Source organism: Fusarium falciforme, chromosome 10 (assembly GCF_026873545.1).
Source record: "Fusarium falciforme chromosome 10, complete sequence".
Classification (NCBI taxonomy): domain Eukaryota; kingdom Fungi; phylum Ascomycota; class Sordariomycetes; order Hypocreales; family Nectriaceae; genus Fusarium; species Fusarium falciforme.
Window position 1 is genome coordinate 2,978,372 of NC_070553.1, and position 17,395 is coordinate 2,995,766.

General features: G+C 53.3%; 4 protein-coding genes across 4 annotated transcripts; 2 read left to right on the top strand and 2 right to left on the bottom strand.

Moving 5' to 3' along the window:
* Positions 1 to 4,196: 4,196 nt before the first annotated feature.
* On the top strand, positions 4,197 to 5,403 carry NCS54_01279700 (Hypothetical protein; the record flags this gene model as incomplete). Its single annotated transcript, XM_053158019.1, has 2 exons — positions 4,197 to 4,462; positions 4,512 to 5,403. 2 exons carry the CDS (start codon positions 4,197 to 4,199, stop codon positions 5,401 to 5,403), a joined length of 1,158 nt encoding a protein of 385 aa, XP_053013994.1.
* Positions 5,404 to 7,488: 2,085 nt separating this feature from the next.
* Positions 7,489 to 8,918, bottom strand: NCS54_01279800 (TauD domain-containing protein; the record flags this gene model as incomplete). Its single annotated transcript, XM_053158020.1, has 5 exons — positions 7,489 to 7,993; positions 8,048 to 8,217; positions 8,269 to 8,342; positions 8,401 to 8,631; positions 8,681 to 8,918. The coding sequence occupies 5 exons, from the start codon at positions 8,916 to 8,918 to the stop codon at positions 7,489 to 7,491; spliced, it is 1,218 nt and encodes a 405-aa protein (XP_053013995.1).
* Positions 8,919 to 11,341: 2,423 nt separating this feature from the next.
* NCS54_01279900 (Zn(2)-C6 fungal-type domain-containing protein) lies at positions 11,342 to 14,774 on the top strand (the record flags this gene model as incomplete). The annotated part of the gene is made up of 7 exons (XM_053158021.1): positions 11,342 to 11,374; positions 11,717 to 13,078; positions 13,135 to 13,662; positions 13,714 to 13,798; positions 13,857 to 14,173; positions 14,292 to 14,535; positions 14,593 to 14,774. 7 exons carry the CDS (start codon positions 11,342 to 11,344, stop codon positions 14,772 to 14,774), a joined length of 2,751 nt encoding a protein of 916 aa, XP_053013996.1.
* Positions 14,775 to 15,367: 593 nt separating this feature from the next.
* NCS54_01280000 (Hypothetical protein) lies at positions 15,368 to 16,624 on the bottom strand (the record flags this gene model as incomplete). Its single annotated transcript, XM_053158022.1, has 1 exon — positions 15,368 to 16,624. The coding sequence occupies one exon, from the start codon at positions 16,622 to 16,624 to the stop codon at positions 15,368 to 15,370; it is 1,257 nt and encodes a 418-aa protein (XP_053013997.1).
* Between the last annotated feature and the right edge of the window lie 771 nt (positions 16,625 to 17,395).

Consider the following 17,395-nt stretch of genomic DNA (forward strand, 5'->3'; position numbering starts at 1 on the left):
CAGCCACCACAGTGCGCCCATCCAACCAGTAAAACGCGCCCGTTTGCGAAGTGGGCAACGCACTGTATACCTCTGGCGAAGCAACAAGGGGGGTAACTCGTCCTTCCCAGGCCAATCTCATCACAGCCTGCACGACCAGTGGCCTCATCGTGCAGTAGCTGCCGGACAGGCCGTGATCTAGCGTGAGCTTCGAGAAGAACCTGCTCGTGTGCTTTTTACGTTGAGTTGTGGAGCAATTTGCGGGCAGCTGGCGTTTGCATGAATCGTGCGGCAGTTCCGGCACTAACAAAGTTGTTTTTCCATGAACGATGATGATATTCGCGACTCTTTCGAGAAAAAGGGAACTGGATCAGGCATTCTTGTTTTCACTTGGTCCCGCGTTGCATGAGGGCGCCTCCTCCGCGTAATCTGCCGCACCCCCGTTCGTTTCTTTTCAACGCGGAGAAGCGCATTTTACAGCTGGAGCCAAGGCCACCCCCCTTGTCCATTCTCCCCCAGACTAAGCCCAAACGACCCTGGCGCGAATTGGATCGGACCGAAAAGGCCAGCAGTTTTCTCCAGAAGTTGTGTGGCTTGCGAGGCTGATGAATGGGCAATTGTTCGGTCTTGCGGCTTTTGTGTCGCGATCCTGTGTTTGCGTGTTGAAGTTGCGGTAAAAGCGTTCCAAGGGACCTCATCAGATCATGGGAATGGGTAACCATGCGGTTTCAAAGTCTCCATCGCAGAGAGAAACTGTCATGTGCCGGGAGTGTCCACTGGAGTTGCAACGTTGCTTGGTGTTTGTCAGGCCAGGGTGAAGGGGCTGGCTGATCACAGGTTCAAGGATGTGCCCGCGGTTTTCGGGAGGCTCCGAACATGGGTGTTGTTTGTAGTTCGTGATATGGCCTACCCTAGACAGATCTCGAGATGCCGAGGTTTTGTTGTTTTCTGCGAGTGTTGGATGTTCCTTGAATCCTACGGCCAGTGTTACAATGGCTATTATTCAGTTTTGGGGGTCAGGCCATACAATTGTGGTTCTCCCTCTCGGCTTCGTAGACCCGAGAATGACTCGGTCAAAGAAAATCCCCGCGACCGGAGGCTCGGGTTCTTCGTGCTTCATCATCAGATCATGGTTTTGTTACGTTATGCGGACTTCAGACACCGCTCGAGGCGAGACTCTTCTAGGTGGAATTGAACTAGCCCTCGTTTACCCTAGAGCCCAGGAAATCTCGTGGTCCATACATCATTGTTGTCTGTTGTCTATCCCGCTGCCCTAGTTAAATATTTTCTTGAGTTGTAAGTATTGAGTGAGAGTTTGTCCATTGCCGCCTTGACGTTGCTTTTACTTGTAGGCATAATTGAGATTCAACGCTCCCCCCAACGGGACATGCGCTTCAACCTTTTCAAGACATGAGATTAAACAATAGCACACGAACAATCGAGATGGCTCTCGCAAGACAGAAATATGAACAGGAAGAACCAGAGGTTTACTTCCGATAATGGCCTCTTTACCAAGACTTGCCTTTTCGAGACATCGGGTCAAGTGCCGGCCACTCACGGCGACCGGGAGCGCGATCCGGAGCGGCCCCACAAATAGCCCCGATCTGCCGGGTGGTGTTGACGACTACATCCGCCGATACTCTCAGAAAGACTCGGTGAAGAAATGCTGAAAGAAGCGATTTAATATTTATGTATAAAAACTACAGTATGATCATGAAAATGCTAGAAGCTACAAGTCTAACAATGCGTGAGGCCTAAGTTGGGTGAGCCGACATAGGGACCTGAGGAGACAAAGTTGAGCCAATCGACCCTGGCAGTGCCAGTGAGAGGACAAAGCGCAGAATGCGAAAGCCTATCAGACAGCCATTCGGAACCGAAGCCGTTGTTGGAGAATTTTTATGTTTCAAGGCTGCCGTTGGATGAACTGGAGTTGGGCCCAGACACAGATCCACCGCATATGTAAGGGGGAGAAGTCGTTTTCTGCCAGAGGATGGGTGAATTTTGCTCTGCTACTTTCGAGGCTGGCTTTCATTAAAAACTGGACCGTGATCCCAATGAAGCCCGCGCTTCTCACTTTGGCTTGTCTGAGTAACTCTTTGTGTTGGGTATCAGAGGGTACAACATGCAACTCTTTGGCTGATGACCTCGGGAGTGTCAGAAATTCCCTCTGTGTCTCAAGATTGACTATGGGCTTTTCAGGAATGTAGGGGGCTTCGATATTGTCATCTTCACCGCCGATACAGAACACCACGACATCTCCACTGTCGGGTCTCTTTACCGTGGACCCCAACATCTGAGAACGACGACACGCACATCACCTTGTTGATTCTGGACGATAACGTGGGGTGGTCTGATCTAGAGTTTCTAACTGAGACATACGGGCTGACAAACTTGTATTAGGCCAAATAGTCAACGGTACTTTTGACATGGGGTACGGCTCGCTTCAGGACAGTGAGTATGTTCGTATAGACGCCATTCCAATATCTACGCATCAGGCGACTGCGGTAGTGAGACTTGAAATAGTTCCTCCCTTGTTAACGGAGACTTGGGGTTTGATAGGTTTATATGGGGGACTGTAGGGATGCTCTTGGTAGTTATGCCAGGGGCATACAGCCAGAGCACACAAATAGAGCCTGCTTTGAAAGATCATGTTACTCAAGAGTTAACGACCACAACAAGTTTAAAGACTTGGGGATGGCCTTTCCTTCTAAGAACGTACTTTGCCATTCGCCCAAAGGAGGATTACACAACTATCCCATGCTGAGAGACAGATATATCATCCGAGAACCTATGAACTGACAAGTGTGGATACTCAGTAGCCCCTTCACGTTCCGCTCCTTGAGACATGACATCTGTCGGCCCAAAGCAAACTGCCAGAACTACCGGATGAAGCTGGGTTCTAGCGTGATTTCGGCATTTGCCTCGGACGGGTTACCTGTTCGGGAGTTGCATGATGCCGAGCAAGACATTTCTAGGATACTGCCGGCGGCTGGAATGAGAATACGGTTCTAGTCTTCTTGGCAGGCATGGTGACGAAGTCTGTGGTCCTGACGTCGGATTCCAGAATATGACGGCCAATATCAAACCAACTCGGTTGATACTGAACGCTGATCAGCCAAGCATCAACACGATCCCGGCGATTCGTGTCGAGAGCTATCACTGACCCATCCAAAGCACCTTGAAGACCCTCGTACCTCTGTGTGAAGGAAATACGTACTCCTGGTTGTGACGCAAGTGAGACACAACGCCTGTTTCGGGCGGAAAAATCTCAGATCTCGAACGATACCCGCCCCAGAACGACCAAACGGCCTCCTCCTATTTGATTACGAGGGATTAATGGAATTCGCTTGCGGGGAAAGACCAAGCTTCTTGAAGAAGTTCTGATGAGAGGGAAATGGGTTCTATCGAAAGTGGTTCTATGGAATGAGATGCATGCGCATCCCTTGCTGATGTGGATTCACGGTCTTAAGATGAGGTGAAAATGATGTAGCAAGGGGATAGAGATTGGCCAATGAAGAATCAGACTTGAATAATAGGAGCTGGAAAGTCTTTGGTCCGAAGAGGGCCTGTCAGTTACTCTTGGAGCCAACACAATCTACTAACCACACTTTTAATTCTTTCCCCATAGATTGTTCCTACGAACTGAACAGTAAGTTTTCAATACCCAATTACGTCTCTAGTCACTGCTGACGTTCGATTTATTCTAGACGCTCCACAACCTCCATCATCCCGTCGATCGAATACAACATCCCCAACCCGAGAATCTAACCGTCCGGCAACTCGAACCGAATCCAACGTGACACTTTGATTAATCGAACGATGCCTGTCAGTCACGACCTCGAATAACATGGCACTGCCGTCGGTCAGGGCTCTGCGCTGCAAGTGCCGAGTGGAGAAGCTGCTGCCACTCTATCGACCGTGTTGCACGACCGTTACAGACAGAGCCGTCTGTGAAGCATCAGATGTTGTATGAGATCTCTGGGGTAACAGGGAAGAGTGATATTACCTGCAGCACCCGAAGAACAAACATGCTGTGCTCAAAGTCTGATAAGGAAGCGAGTGAAGCCCGAGATGGCAGCTGTCGACGTTGTGCAGGGAAATGACTCCTTCTACTTAAGCCGTCGTCTGGCTTTTTCAGAAACAGACATGAGCCTCTTTCAAGACACGAAGGAGGAGGACTCACCTTGGACCACATTCATTCTTTTACCGGCGGCATCATGGGCTTCACAAGCCTCCTCATCCATCTCCTGGCGGTGGGAATTTCAACTACCGCCGCCCTGGACGGGCCTGTTGTTCCTGCTCGGCCCACAAAGACTACTTTGACTGTCGACTGTCTCTGGTGCACTGGCACAGAGGTGTTTGATACTTCCTTTACTACTTCTATCGAGGAACACTTTTCTTTCCCTGGTTTCCCTCCTGAGGTTTCCAAGACGACTGTTTGTGCGCAAAAGTGTTCTGTCCTCACGCTCTCTACTGTGACCTGGTAGGTTGCTTGGCATTACTAGTCTAGCATATATACTGACGACGTATAGGAAAAGTGGCATGTCCAAGGTTTCCCCGTTTACGCCGTCGGCAGTGTCAACCTCGTGTGTCACGATATACGACGACACCCCTATTCCTTCGCTCGTGACATTGTCCTCGACGACAGCTTCGACTTCGTGCTCGACAAGTTCAGAGATGATGATTTCTTGGGAATGGGTTACGCCATCGAGTTCGAGTGTCTGGGGAATACCCCCCGGGGAGCGAACATGGACTCTAGGAACTCCTATTGGAACTCCTATCTGGAGTCAAGCAAGTTCCTTCCACTTCTCCCAGGCGACGGATGAAGCTTCGGGCTCGGAGCCCTGCACGACAGAGTTGACGGTGACGATGACCAAGACCATCACAGAGACATGGCAGTCCCAGACTCCCATGACTACAACCTTGGTCCGCACACGATCTACAACCATCGAGACGATCGTTGTCGAGACGTATTCGACGTCGACGGGAGAGAGGGTGGTCGGAGGCACGAGGACGGAGACAACTACAGTCCAGGCGGTTAGTTCGGGTAAGGATTGTGTGCAGGTTGGGAAGTGCTGCGCCGCGTGCTCTGCGATGGCTGCACCTGGGGAGTCTGGGACGGCCTCTATTCTGTCTGTTGGGTCTGTATCAACAGATGGAGAGTACGTGTCGTCCTCTGAGGGGTCTATCTCATGGGCATCTGGGTCTCCGTCTGGGTCACTGGTCCCCAACAGCACTGAGGACTTAGTCTTTGAGACGTCAGAGACCGGGTGGAAGACCGGATCAGAGGCCTCAGAGACAGACTCGGAGTGGTCTGGGTCCGAGACGGTTGTACCAACATCTATCCAGACGGCCGGAGGAGCCCAGGGGACGGCGGCTCTCGGGATAGGGGCGCTCCTTGGTCTGATGGGGCTGCTGGCTTGAGCTCATCTTGCAGGAGAGGGAGGAAAAGCTGACGGGTCGCTGAATAATGAAGATAGGACTAGAGGAGTTGGCGCGTTGACCTGAAGCGGTGGGCTAATTTGGGACGCAACCACATCCATGATAGTAGCAAGCATCAAGCCATGAAGGTCCACACTCTTTCCCACCCCCTTCGTGATACGGTAGTCTCGCCTCGAGGTTAGCTGAACATCCAAGAGGAGACACGCCCCAGTAAGCGCTGGTGAAGCATGACGCACCCCCTTCCGATCCAACTCGGCCTCGTGGTGATGTGTTGGGGCCTTTTGAAAGTAGGCCATGCATGACAACACTTGTAGCAGGTATCTCTTGCCTTGACCACCGCATGCCGCCAACCTAAAGAGGTATCAGTCGTGACGGGAGACCGAGTTGGCGTGGGGCTTGGGCTAGGACGGTGTGGTAGATGGCTTCGAGGCGGGTCCTCTTAGAAATTAGCTGACAAGGCTTGGTATTTGGACAGGCAAGGCTGTAGATATCACAACTAAGAGAAAGAAGCAGACTGTTTTAGCCTTATAGAAGTTTCCCTGAGAGCCCATCTACTTTCCGTAGCGTAATACGTAAATATGGTTCTCATCTACAACACCAGCCTCTTCTAGCCCGAGTATCACCCCACCCAGAACAACAACTCGGCGGCTACAAGAGTCTACCTGCCAAGATCTCTCGGTCGATCACAAGGGGGATTCCGGAACGGGGGCCATCCGGAAAACCTCAGCTGCAAGTGCTCATCCCGGGGTCCCGGCCCGCGTCCGGTCTGATCAGAGACGGTCAAGGTGGACCCCCTGAAGGTGAGAGATGGAGCATCCAGGATGGAGATGCAGGCATGCGGTGTATGTGCGTCGACAGCTGGTGCCCTGCAAGAGAGGAATGCGCCAAGGGGCCAGATTCTATCAAACGGAGGTTGCGATGCCCTCGTGGCACACGGGATACCATTGTTGAACCCATTTACATGCTCGATACAAGAGTCCCGATAGCCTGGAAGCTTGCCATCTCAACAGTCATCTCCACAAAGCCATGAGCGCCAGCCTCTGGCAACTCTGATGTGCCCGGCACTCGATCGAGTAAACTCTGCGCCAACACCTACCTCTTCAACTTGAAATGGCTGCTCCTGAGGCGTACCCGCGTACGATACAGTCTGGCTCCTCTCGGTCCCATTGGCCCGCCCGACTTTTTGGAAACCAGGATAAGTTCCAAGGCTGGAGCTGAATCGAGTGCTTCTCGACCCCCGAAAGGGTCAAGCTGCGTGGCTTGACTAAGATGCCCACCGCTGGCGGCTGAGTTTGAGAACTGACAGCTGTGGGATCGAGAAGCAGAAGAGATCTCGGGGGAAAAGAAGAATGCATGATGCGAGAGGAGAGAAGAAGGCTAATAATGCATGTCCTCCGGTGTGGTGTGAGGATTCTTCGTGGATCGGCGGGTGAACGTACAAGTCATCTCAGCGGTAAGAGACGACCAATGGAATCAGGAGCCTTACTTTTTCTCCTGCGAGAGTTGAGGTTACAGTGCTTGGGCCGAACGATGTAACTAGACCTGCTTGACGCGGTTTCTGATCTTGCATGAGCGTGTTGGCTCCGGGTTCATCAGCCCTGTGAGCAACGGATACCGGGTCTTGTCTTGTCTCGGCATAGGAGATTTTCTGCACGCCATCTATGTGCAGATGAACCGGGGTGGATTCGTCGCCAGCAGGATTTGCTCCACTCCTGTTGGCTGGAGCGGAATTATGGCGTTGGCGGTGGGATATCAAGATTTTGTATACCTTACTCTGTACACAGTGTTTACAATTTTGGCTGAGCTGAAGCAATCGCGTTTAGACACGCCCGAGGCAGTTACACGAGATGGTCCACTTGAATGTGCTGGTTGTATTTGTGTGTTACATGTGCAAAAGAGTGACCAATATCTGACATGAAGTCCTGTGTGATAGCCTATACAATGGCTGTATCCTGCGTAAACGACTGGACGGGTCTGAGCAGATAACCTGCAATAACAAAAGAATGTGATAGGAAAAGACTGTAGATCCTCAGAGAGGTGTACGACAACGCATAGTGCAGGAGCCCATCACTCCTCGTCAGAGCTCTCGGAGTCCTCAATCATGAAGGCGGCAGAGCTGGTGGTGTATTTCTGGACCGGGTACTCGACCGCGGGGACAATGGGGTAGAGGGCAGGCTTGTTCTTCTTGCGGCTCTCTCCGTAGGCCGCCTCCCAGGGGGGAAGCATGCCGTCGGGGATGGCCCATCCGAGCTTCTGGCTGCGAAGCCAGAGCCGAACCATGTGCCGGGAGGAGCTAGCATCGTCCGAGTAGGCGTCTCTACGGTGGACGAGGGCGAGGTTGTTGAAGAATAGGAGGTCACCGGTCTGGAGCTCCAGACGCACCTCACTCCGCGAGGCCGCTTCAGAGACGACCTGCAGAGCGTGGAGCTGGTCCTCTGTGAGGCTCGGCATGCTGGTGCTGTTGCTCATGCTCGGGTGAGGACCGAGACGGGCAGGATCGAGACTGGCAAGGAGCTTGCCATCGTGGAAGGAAAAGACAGGAGCGAGGTAGTAGGAAGCCTTGCGGCCGGAGCTGTATTACAACAGTTAGGATTGTTTGCTTGTGGTGTTAGCTATGGCGACTTACAGCTGGACAGGCCAGTTGGGGGTCAGAAGAGTCTTGACGACTTCGGGCTCCCTGTTCAGGAGGTCATTGAAGACGGTCCAGGCGGAGCTCAGATACGTGTAACCGCCCTTTTCAGCGCTGTGACGGACCTGTAGAGATAGGATATCGCATCCCATGTCCGTATGGAACGGCTACGGATACTGTGAGAGTCAGTCTAACTTAGGAGCATGGCTTGAACTCACCAGCGCCCCGTTGGTGTGGATGCCGTGACGGGCACTGACCGGGGCCGTCCATTGCATCGAGTCCGTAACGTGGGCTGATCGTGGTTAGGTGAAAATATTGGCGGGGACACTAATTAAGGGGAGGAGACTGACAGAGCATGTTGCCCTTGCGGTCCTGGCGGCCACGTTTCTCGGCAATGTAACTGGCAACACCAAGGAAGACTGTGACGCTGTCTTCCACGGTGTGTCTGGAAGCCTCGAGGCCGCGGATGACGACGAAGCCTCGTCCCATGTGTAGGGTCTCGGAGCTGGAGTGGAGGCGGCGAGACAGGTTGGGAAGGGGGAAGTTGTCCCGGGAGACCTCGTCCCCGTCCAACCCAAGAGCTGTGCAAGTCAGCAATTTACAACAAGTTAATGACTGTTTCGTTCTAACTCTTGAAGTTGGCGAGGGCGTTGTCAACCTCTGCGACCTCGTCCTCGCTCAGACGGAGAGTGTAGGTCGAGTCCCCCTGAAGCTCAGCCCCTGACCAGACAAGAGGACCAGCCAGGGCGTTAGAGGAAGCCTTGACAGAGATTCCCGCAAGATCAGAGTTCAGACCGGCGAGGATCTTTTCCTGGACGCTCTGGACGGCTGCTGCCGAGTCCTGAGTCATGCCCCTGAGAGATGCCATGGTCTGGAGTGGTGGTTTCTTGACGAAAAAGTTGCGAAACAAAGAGGTTCAGAAGTGAGTAGTTGTGCTCTGGAGTTGATTTACGATGCGTATGCCTTCATATCTCGAAAAGAGCAGATCTTGGGCTGTTTAAATCCTCAACTCCTGCCTTCCCTCCTCTACGTTTAACCGCCCATCATCACAAAGGGCGGCAGCAGGACAATCACATCAAACCCGCGCTTCGCGAGGAGAATCTGTGTATTAGACCTCACCATACGCCCAAGAGGAGTGTATTCAACATTGTTGTTTGCACTTGTTGGCCCTCTCTGGCCGTCCCGGATGTCCTCCCCGTGATCTAGTCGTTGCCTTGTCACACCCCGAACGGGGGAATGTGCATCTTTGCTTGATCCATCCATTACCAACAATGTACCAGCGTAAAAAGGGTATGCCGAGTCGTGGGGCGGCGGTTGTGACGAGAGGTTTTGTCGATTTTGTAGACACGGTGGGAGCTTCGTAAAGGGGGTGTTGAGTACCCTTATGACGAGGGGGAACACCACGGAACGGTATGGTCTTGAGGAAGATACACGCGAGATATCGAAGTCTTCAAAACGTCAAAAGAGAGAGGAAAGCCTCGAGAACGTCCGAGTGAGGTTTTGAAGAGGTTATAACCTTTTTTTCGTCGTCTCTCGAGGAACCGTCGCGGCGCCGTCATACCGTCGTCGGGATGTCATTTCCCACGAGGCCATCACGCTAGTCGAGCGCCGGACACTGTCACCGTCAGACGCCAGAGGATGGCCATGGCAAAGGCTAGGCTGGTTAGTCGTAGATCCGGATGCACGACATTGTCATTCCGGATCTGGTCGGCTCACGTCAAGGCTCAGGGGCTTGCCGTGATCTGACCAAGTCAGGAACCACGTCAAAAGCATCAGAAATGGAGTAATTGCAGCGCAAAAAAGAATAGATCAAGTGTAAGAGAGTGCTTCAGAAACAATTATTATGCCAGTTCAATGTCTGCATTCCGTTTCTCGGTCGACGAGTTCATCGTGGATCACCATCTCCCTTCACCAGCTCTTGTCGACCTCGCGTATAGACAGAAACTCGGCGAGCAATCAAGCCACTCGCCAGTGATAGTATCTGGAACACATCCCGCTCCCTCTCCTCGACCGTCTCCGCCTCTTCCAAGCCAAGAATGGCGGCCCCCAAGCTTGATCAGAGTTTCATTCTGCCATGCTTCTCTTGTCTCTCCTCGGTCTCGGACGCCTCTGGTACTCCGCAACGGGAAACTCCACTTGACGGATGCTCTCTCTTCTCTCTCTCTGTTTTGTCTTTGTCTCTGTACTGACCTACACGCCTTGTCTCTAATCGGATCTTGTACGGGTCATCTTGACTTGGAGGGCAATCCACACCACCAGAGTAGAACCAGACCAATCCCTCATGGGATGATGAAGAACAGGCCTCAAGACCAACAAGCAAGAATAAATCCAACAAAAATATATAAAGGCTAGAATCCGACTAGACCTCTGTCTGCTTTTCCCCCTCATCTTCCAGACTCTCTCACAGCATCTCGATCCTGTTCTCGTGCCCCCCCTCTGTCACAGCATTGACCTCGATACTAGGCATTTCTAACTCCGGAGACATGCTCCGTACTCTTATCCCGTCCACCACTGGAGTTTTGACCGGTGAAGGACAGGATATCTCGTCGATGGGTCCAAGAAGCCACGGGCGTCGTGTCTGATTGGGCAGTGGATGACAAGGGTGGCCTCTTCATTCACAATCCCTGCTCCATCAAATGCTCATTGCAAATCCTAGACACTTTTTTTTTGCTGTGTCCACACACACACGCCCTCACCATCTCATCCATCAGCTCCATCCGTCAGGGCATCACATCCTGTCAAGCAAACAATGACCATGTACCTAGCAGAGATACCCCCGGAGTTTGAGGCTCTCGCCTGGCCCCCCACGGGGGATGACCTGCTGAAGATTTCCCAGGCAAACGAGGCTCGCTCTTGTCCTCTCTTTCCACACCCCATGCAGGCCGAGGCCAGGGTGTCTCGCAACTGGGCCGGGGATTGGGAGGACAAGGAACGCCACAGCGTCCCCCTACAGACACTCCCTCGAGGGGGAAACAAGTGGACGAGGGCGCGGCTCGGGGTGGTTTTGCCCTTGGGGGCTTGCCTGAGGGCTCCATCTTCCTCTTGTGTTTCCCTCACCGGTAATTTGTGTGTGTGCGTGTGCGTTGTCCCCCTTCGCTTCTTCCTGTCCCTTCGCCCGCGTCTTTGTCGCGTTCGCATTCGTTGCTCTGCTACCAAGCGAGGTAGAGAGAGAGCGGCAACAATACGCATGGGAACGGAGAAAGCTAAACGTTGATGACACTCCCTCCTCGTCCTACTCCACGGGAGCTAGGGGAGACTCGCCCGGTGCCACAGCCAACTGTACGAGCCGGTATGGAGCCAACTACTCCTCCGGCTGGGATCCGCGTAAGTAAGAGCAAAAAAAAAAAAAGACCCCCCCAGCCACGTCCGCTTTCTGGGCGTGTCGCTGCGGTGTAACTAGCAACATCCATCCATCCACTTGTCTACCTACAATGGTCATGTCCCTGCGAATTGGACTCCATGTACATAGCTGGCTCTGTTGTTGTTGGCCCCCCCCCCCAGTTGGGATTGGGATGGCCTGCTGGGGTGGTGGGCTCGTTGGCACGGGCGCAGTGGCCTCAGTCTGCTCAGTGTGTAACGTCGAGATGGGACCGGGTTGGATGGACCGACCTCCTGGAACTTTACTCTGTTCTGTTCTGCTTGCTGTGATCTTCTAACAGGCGCGAGAAGACAGGTCTCAAGCGGGAGCATACCGCCGACCCAGCCCACGGCCGCCTGAAGCGTCGCCGCCCCGACAGACAAGCACCCGATTCTTCCCCTACCCAGCAGCAAGAGTCTCGGCCGTACTCTATAATTCCGCAGCAGCAGCAGCAGCAGCTGTATGTTCCCGTACGGGGCGACGAGAGCCGCCGGCTGGGAAGTCCGGGGCAGCCCAGAGCCCACGACACCAGGGGTATACCTGTCAACCATCTCGGGTCCGGCAACCTTCAAGGCGTGGGGACAAGCACCACCAGTGATCAGAGCGCGAATTATTACCCGCTGCACTTAAGCTTACACCAGCACGCACGTCATGGACACTCAGACGCCCCTGCTAGCAGCAGAGGTGCCCACTCCGGCACTGCTCGTCAAGAGAACCCGCTGGCTCTGTGCTTGAGTCAGGACACTTTGCCACCATTCGTCTCTCGTGCTGCACGAGAGCGTGGTGTTGGGGGGTACAGCGCAGGGGGAGTGCCAGGGGGTCAGCCTGCAGAGGAACCTCAGCGTTCCCCAGAGGAACCACGGGCTTCTCCGGATGAATCCTCTTCTCCTGAGAATGCTGAGGATCCGAGTCCCCCGGTAGTTCCCCGCGGAGCAGGTGTCACAGGCACAAACTCTGTTAGGCTAGAGCGAAGTGGCCGTCTTCCCAACTTTCAAACTGAGAACAGGGGAGCTCCGAGCTCTGATGCTTCTTCGGAGGAGAGCGAGCCCTCCGAGTCTGAGGATAACGACCTCGAAGACGATGCTGAAGGTGACTCTGATGGACTTGAAGATGATCAAGACAACAGCAGTCACCTGAGTCAAGGTGAAGAAGCTGACATTGAAATTGAAGATGCAGGGGATGTAGAAGAAGAATCAAGCAGTGAGGAAGAAGCCGTCGTCCAACTTGGCTTCCAAAGCCATGAGGCCTGGAGACGAGCTCTTGTCTCTCGATCTCGTGGATCTTACAACCCCAGAACAGTCAGGACTATCACTCGCACCCTCCAGGCCTCTCGTCTAGACGATTTAGACTCGGACACTGACAGTTCCTTGTCCTCCTTGTACACCAGCTCCTCGGAAGAAGAACGATATCCCCCAGACCATGGGTACGACACGTCCGACGAGCTCGCCGAGGAGTACCACCGAGCAGAGTTCGCCTACGACGACGATGACGAAAAGGCCGAGCTCATCAGGCAAAAGTATGGCCCGCCCATGGGGACTCCCGACTCCCCGCCTCCTCCCGGTGATGATGCCCACAAGGGGAGGCGGGCCCTGAGGCCCCGGGAACGCGAGGATGTCAAGAACACGAGACTCATGGGCGCCTGCGTGCGCTGCAGAATGCAGAAAATCAAGGTACACACACTCCCTGTAGATCTGAGAAAGCTGACCCCCTCCTAACCTTTGACCAGTGCAACACGGACCAGAATAGACCCAAGGGAGAATGCATCAGCTGCAAGGCCGTCCACAAAGAGTCTCCAAAACTCATCCGCTTTATGCCATGCCAGAGGCTCAAGATCGCCGACCTGGTGCTCTACCGCTGCGGAGGTCTCAACCTCACGCGGCGGTGGAAGGGCATCCAGATGCGAGACGTCTCTGACCGTCTCGACAACACGCCCACTGTCATCAAGGTCTCGCAGGGCCTCTGCCGTAAACCACTCCTCATGCGCGTCGTGCGCTTCAAGCCCAGAGCTGGCGACGTGACAGCCAGGTACTGGACCGACACTCTCTCTGGAAAGGAGACGTTTAAGAAGAAGGAGCTTGCGAGTTACTGTCTGCACGACATCGTAGCCACTGCCGAGGCGGTTGAGCGGTATACCATTGAAAACGCCGTCCCTGCTTTTATAGACGCCCTCAAGAATGTGGCGGACAAGGATCAGGAGGTAGACTGCATTTACAAGACGGACCTCATGGCGTTGAAGCACTACATGTCCCTAACTGTACTTATTCTAGAAACCTTCCATCACGTCCCAAACTGACAAGTCTTGCAGGAAAAAAGCAACAAGACAAAGACGGACGACGACATCAGAGAAGCAGGCATCATGCTTAACCTCTTCACCCTCTGGTGCGCAATCCGTAAGGCTTCCCTTCCCCTTCTCCTCTCTTGCAAAACCAACCTTTTTTTTCTCTGTAGGTCACACGACAGGCTCCTTCTATATCGTGGGCGAAGAGAAACTTGGCATGCTCCCCGAGTACGTGGATATATCGTACCCCCTGATCGGCAGAGTTTCTGTGCCCCGCATGATCGTGGCCCAGTTCGACACGCTCAACTACGTCTGGGTGCTCGAGCGGTTCAAAAACAAGCTCCTACGAGACATTGACTGGCTTCTTCTGCAGAAAGATAACCGTTGGTGGTTCACGCTCTACCTGATCGTGTTTATCCTCCTACGGGAAGCGAGCGTGATGACGTTGGACAGGTACCGTCACGCGAGAGCAAACTTTGGGTCCAAGGTGAGTACTTGATCCTGCTCTTGTTTTGAAATGGCGTTCCTGCCGTACACAAGATCAAAGAACACTCTTATACCTGATCCTTGGTTGAAACATTTTGATGACCAACTGTTGGAAACAGCTGCGATACTCTATCCCCACCTTCGTCGAGAGCCTCCACGGGAGCTGCAACAATATCCTCACGCACTGGCACTACAGGAACAAGCACCCGTGGCCACGATCTCCCGACCCCAAGACCAAGAAGGGAACCTTTCTGAACCATCTCACCGATGAGCAGTACACCCTCATCCAGGAGACGCTTCAAGACCCCGAGATCCTCAAGCAGCTCGCCATCTGGGAGGTGTACAAGAAGGAGAACGGCAAAAGTACAGCACCTTGGTTCTATAAAAACAAAACATGGTTCGACTGACCCGAGTCTCCAGTTGAAAAGATCAAACGACCCCAGAACCCCAACCACGTCGAGTACACGGGCAAGCAGGACAAGTTCGACTGGGACCACCCCTACTACTGGGTAGCCCAACTCTTCGAGCCAGACTGGCAAGCTCACCCCACGTACCAGCGAGAGCCAGTGCCCAAATCTGCGGCATCCTTGATTATCTCTTGAAAAAGGGGGGGAGTAAACTTCAGGGGGTGCGGAGAGAGAGAAAACATGCCACCCCCGGCTATCTCAACCTGAGACATTGCCAAATTGCGTTTCATTGATTAACCGGCCGGTTGCGGCAGTTGCTGCTGTCGTCACGATTCATTCCTTGCGAGCGAATATCAAAAACATGATGATTTCGGTATAGGGCGCGAGAAGCGAGCATTTTGTTTTTGATTTAACCTAGGGGGAAAACAGGACCTGAAAACGAGGGACACTATCATTAGGTACGATTACACGAGACTCAAAACGGGAAGACTAGCGAAGAGGAAAGGCCGAACATGGGAACAAAGACGTTGTAGAAAATCAATTGACTACCTGTAGTTTGAATCCCATCTCTAGGACGAAACAGTACAATCAGTCCCTCCGAATTCGGTGCTTTACCCATCAATAGACCCCATACCGATCCAAACGAGTGACCAGATAGATGCCCATTGTACTGCCATATCCAACAGTTCTATTCACCACTTGATGGGGCGAGCCGGACGTCGAGCCGAAGGTAGTTCGTTCGAAGGATGATAGAGCATCTTGCGTGGCTTCTTGGCAGGGGGCATTCCCTATTCTCCCTCAGGCCAAGGATCGTCGATACCAATACACTCGTTCAGGCGGCTCGCTTGACCTTTGCTCCTCATGCGCTGGAGTTGGTAGTCCGGGGCCACCTTCGATCGGTGCCTATACACCCAGGCTTTGTCGTCCAAATCCCTCCAGGCATTCTTGTAGTTTCTCTCCAGCTTTTGAACGTATCGTTGCGTCTCTCGAACACAATACCAAAGACTTTTCAGCTCTTCAATCCGGATGATGGCGTTGTCGTAGGTCTCCTGGAAATTCTGTGGCGCCGGCTGTGTGTGACGAGCAGCGGGCTTGAGACTGGGTTGGTTCATCATAGTCAGTACATGTTCAAAAACTGCGTTCCGTTCGAGCTTCGCCTTGAGAAGACCAGGCATTCTATCCCGTAGTGTCTCTGGCATGGCTGGGCCCTGTTGAAGTGCATCATCCAAGGCCGGGTTCTCATTTTCAGGTCGAGACACAATGGTAGGGGTCGAATTGACTTCTTCGGTATCGGGCGAAATGCCCAGGTCGGGGTAGTCATCTTCTGGCTGGGAGGAAAGATCCGAAGTCTCGTCCGTCAGTGTCGAGGTCCATTCGCCCATCTGAGATGTGACATCTGAGGACAAGTAATCATCGTCCGATTGAGACGTAGCACTCAGGGCGATGCCGTCCTCCAGTTGAGACCCATTGTCGAGAGACGAGTCCGCGTCTTCCCATGGAAACGAGCTGTCCGGATCCGTGTCTGTGTCCTCTCCTTCTTCTTCTTCATGCTCGTCATCTGCTTCTAGTTGAAACACGTCTTCGAGAGTTGAACTCTCGCCGTTGAATGTATCCATGGTATCCTGGCTTGGGTTGTTGTCATGAAGCGAAAAAGTCCGTGGCATCATGGTGCCCTGGATTGCATCTTCGAGCTCCCTGAGCCCGTCCAGCACCACATCTTCCATCATCACTTCAAAAGCGTCTTGGAGGTTTGTCTCTTGCTCTGTAAGCTGCTCGGGCAAGGCGTCTGGGGGTCCCTGGGCAGTGTTGGTATTGCGATGTGACCTCTGGTAAGGGGGACGATGCGGCCTTTCGCCAGGGGGGCGATACAACTTCTGCCAGCGGTTGAATTCTTCCTTATCTTCCGGCCGTACGTATTCATAGGCGCGGTCCAGAATGCTGCACATGTCGCGGATGTTTCTCCAGCATGTGTTGTTGATAACCTTGCGATGCTCGATCGAGGCATCTACCATCCATCTGGGCTTAAACCCCCAAGTCTGCGACATGTTGCTCGAGTCGGGTATGTGCTCTCCTGAATTCGGGCTAATGAGGTAGTAAGACGAAGGCTTGTAACCTTCCAGGAAGGGAGAAACTCTCCCAAAAAGAAATAAAAGCTCCGGGCTGGTGTGATCGGAAGGATTCGCCAGGTGTTGAGGAGTTGCAAGGCACCACTGGGGTTGGTGACCGCGGTGCGAAGGAGTGAAGCAAGAGGTGAAGCTCGATAAGGTCGATTAATTCGCGAGCACTATGTCGTCGGATTTATTCGAATGAAGAGGCGCACAATGAACAAGAGAGAAATGATCAAGAGGTGTCAAAAGAAGCCTGAAGAGGAGGGTCGAGGATCGAAGCGAAGAAGAGGCCGTGAGACTGCAGGTGGTCTAGTGCCAGCAAAAAGAGCCTGCACACGAAGAGGGTAGAGATCGAACGAGGAATAAAGGGCTGAATTTGAACGGAGGAAAGCAGGTAAACGAGACGCAGCGAACGATGGCACTGCTGTCCTGTTTGCTCCCAGGGCTCGAGTCTGTCGCCCCAACGGGTGGATGCAGGTGGAGAGTGAATCACTGAAGGCGATATGGCTATCGGCAAAAGGGTTTATCCTCGGGGAGCTTTCGCGGTCTCTTGCACTCGGAAGGTTTTCGGGTCGATGTGAGGTTATCGCGGGGAGCGTGAAAGGAGGTCCTGAGCCCTGAGGGAGGGATGACGGAACTGGCGATGGACAGCACGACGGGTGAAGTCATAGAAAGGATGCTGCACGAGGAGGACGCAACAGCTAAATA